Source organism: Monoraphidium neglectum (assembly GCF_000611645.1).
Source record: "Monoraphidium neglectum strain SAG 48.87 unplaced genomic scaffold scaffold05565, whole genome shotgun sequence".
In the NCBI taxonomy this organism is placed as follows: Eukaryota; Viridiplantae; Chlorophyta; class Chlorophyceae; order Sphaeropleales; family Selenastraceae; genus Monoraphidium; species Monoraphidium neglectum.
In genome coordinates, this window is record NW_014008065.1 from 1,615 (window position 1) to 3,229 (window position 1,615).

The 1,615-nt window shown below is 67.7% G+C and overlaps 1 protein-coding gene across 1 annotated transcript; it reads right to left on the bottom strand.

Annotated features, from left to right (window-relative positions):
• Positions 1-313: 313 nt before the first annotated feature.
• Positions 314-1,472, bottom strand: MNEG_15690 (flagellar associated protein; the record flags this gene model as incomplete). Its single annotated transcript, XM_014035839.1, has 3 exons — positions 314-496; positions 831-890; positions 1,170-1,472. The coding sequence occupies 3 exons, from the start codon at positions 1,470-1,472 to the stop codon at positions 314-316; spliced, it is 546 nt and encodes a 181-aa protein (XP_013891293.1).
• Positions 1,473-1,615: the final 143 nt, after the last annotated feature.

The following is a 1,615-nucleotide window of genomic DNA, read 5'->3' on the forward strand; positions in this document are numbered from 1 at the left end:
TGTGTGTGTGTGTGTGTGTGTGTGTGTGTGTGTGTGTGTGTGTGTGTGTGTGTGTGTGTGTGTGTGTGTGTGTGTGTGTGTGTCGGGGCATGTTCCAAGGGATTGACATGTGCGGACGTGGGCCAGGAGCGCATGCTTCACACCCGCATGACAACTGCCACAGCCGGAAACGACAGCACGTGCGAACGGGGTCGATCCTCGCCAGCATTCCACGGCCGCGCCAGCAATCAGGGCGTGGATTTGGCCGCTCAGCGCCCACCCCGCCGCTGCATTCCAAGGTTCACGGCTGCCCGCATCCAGCCACCAATGACACTTAACCGCCGCCGAGCCCCTCACCCTGCACGGCAGCAACGTCATCCGCGATGCGCCCCAGAAGCTCGTCCACGTCGCAGGCCGGCCCCTGGCCGCCCGGCAGCTGCGCGACGGCTTCCCCGTTGATGAAAACCCAGTGGTTGGGGCCCAGCGGCCGCTTCGGCAGCGCCCGGAAGTCGTCGCCCTGATCGTGGGAGCCGCGGCGGCATGCCATGATCGCAGCAGGGAGGGGCGGGCCGGCCAGGCGTTGAGCGGGCGCCGGATGCCGCGTGCATGCGCTCGTCGTGATGTTGGCGGGCAAACTGAGACAGCTGCCCTTCAATCATTTCCGGCGGCATGATGCCCCCCTAACTCATCGCGTTGCCGTGATGTGCCGCGCAAGCAGCTTCACGGCAGCTGCCGCCAAGGCGCCGAAGGGAACCCTAGCCAGCCCCCTGCAGCTGGATCGCCCCTTCCTCTCTTATTTGCAACACCACCAGGCCTATCCATGCTCAGCCGGGCTGTCAGTGCTGACTCACCTTAGCTTGGTGCTCCAGCCCCATTTGCATGCCCAGCGCTGTTGACAGGTGCGCAGACACCTGCGGTGGCAAACGATCAGCCCGCACAGCGGCAGCATAAGCATGCGGAGGTCGACCCTGGAGACGCAAAATCCACCTTGGCATTGGAGGACCCAGGCACGTGCGGTCGCAGCCTGACAGCAGCGGCGGCGGCCAGCCGGCGCCCGCGGGCCTGCGCCCTAATGAGCTGCATCATTCGACCCGGAAAAGCTCTTAAGCACTCAGATGCGTCAGCAGCCGGCGCCCAGCCGTTTGACGGGCAGGGTCAATGAAACAAGGTCGCTGGGGGCGGGGGCACACCTCATTCTCGACCCCAAAGTCCGTGGGGAAGCTCACGCCCGCCTCCAGGCACAGCGGCGCCCGCGTCGCGCAGTGCACCAGCACCAGCGGCGCGCCCGCCGCCACGGGCGCCCCCTCCAGCGCCCCCGCCGCCGCCGGGTCGAGCGGCCGCGCCTCCCAAACAGCATCATAGCTGGGGGCCTCTGTAAAGCACACCAGCTGGTGGCGGCTGAATTTCGCGGCGCAGGTGGCGGTTACAGGCCGAGACGCGAGGTACAGCGGCCGGGAGCCGCCCACGCCATCGAGCGGCTCCCCGCGTGCCATCGGGTTGGCAACCACGTGCAGCTTCTGGCCGTACCGCAGGCCGTCGCCGTCGTACTGCGGCTCGAGCGGCGTCGGCCGCAGGGGGACGTGCTTCGAGAGCAGGAGGGTCGTGCGCGCGCAGGGCGCGGCGCGCGGGGCGGCGC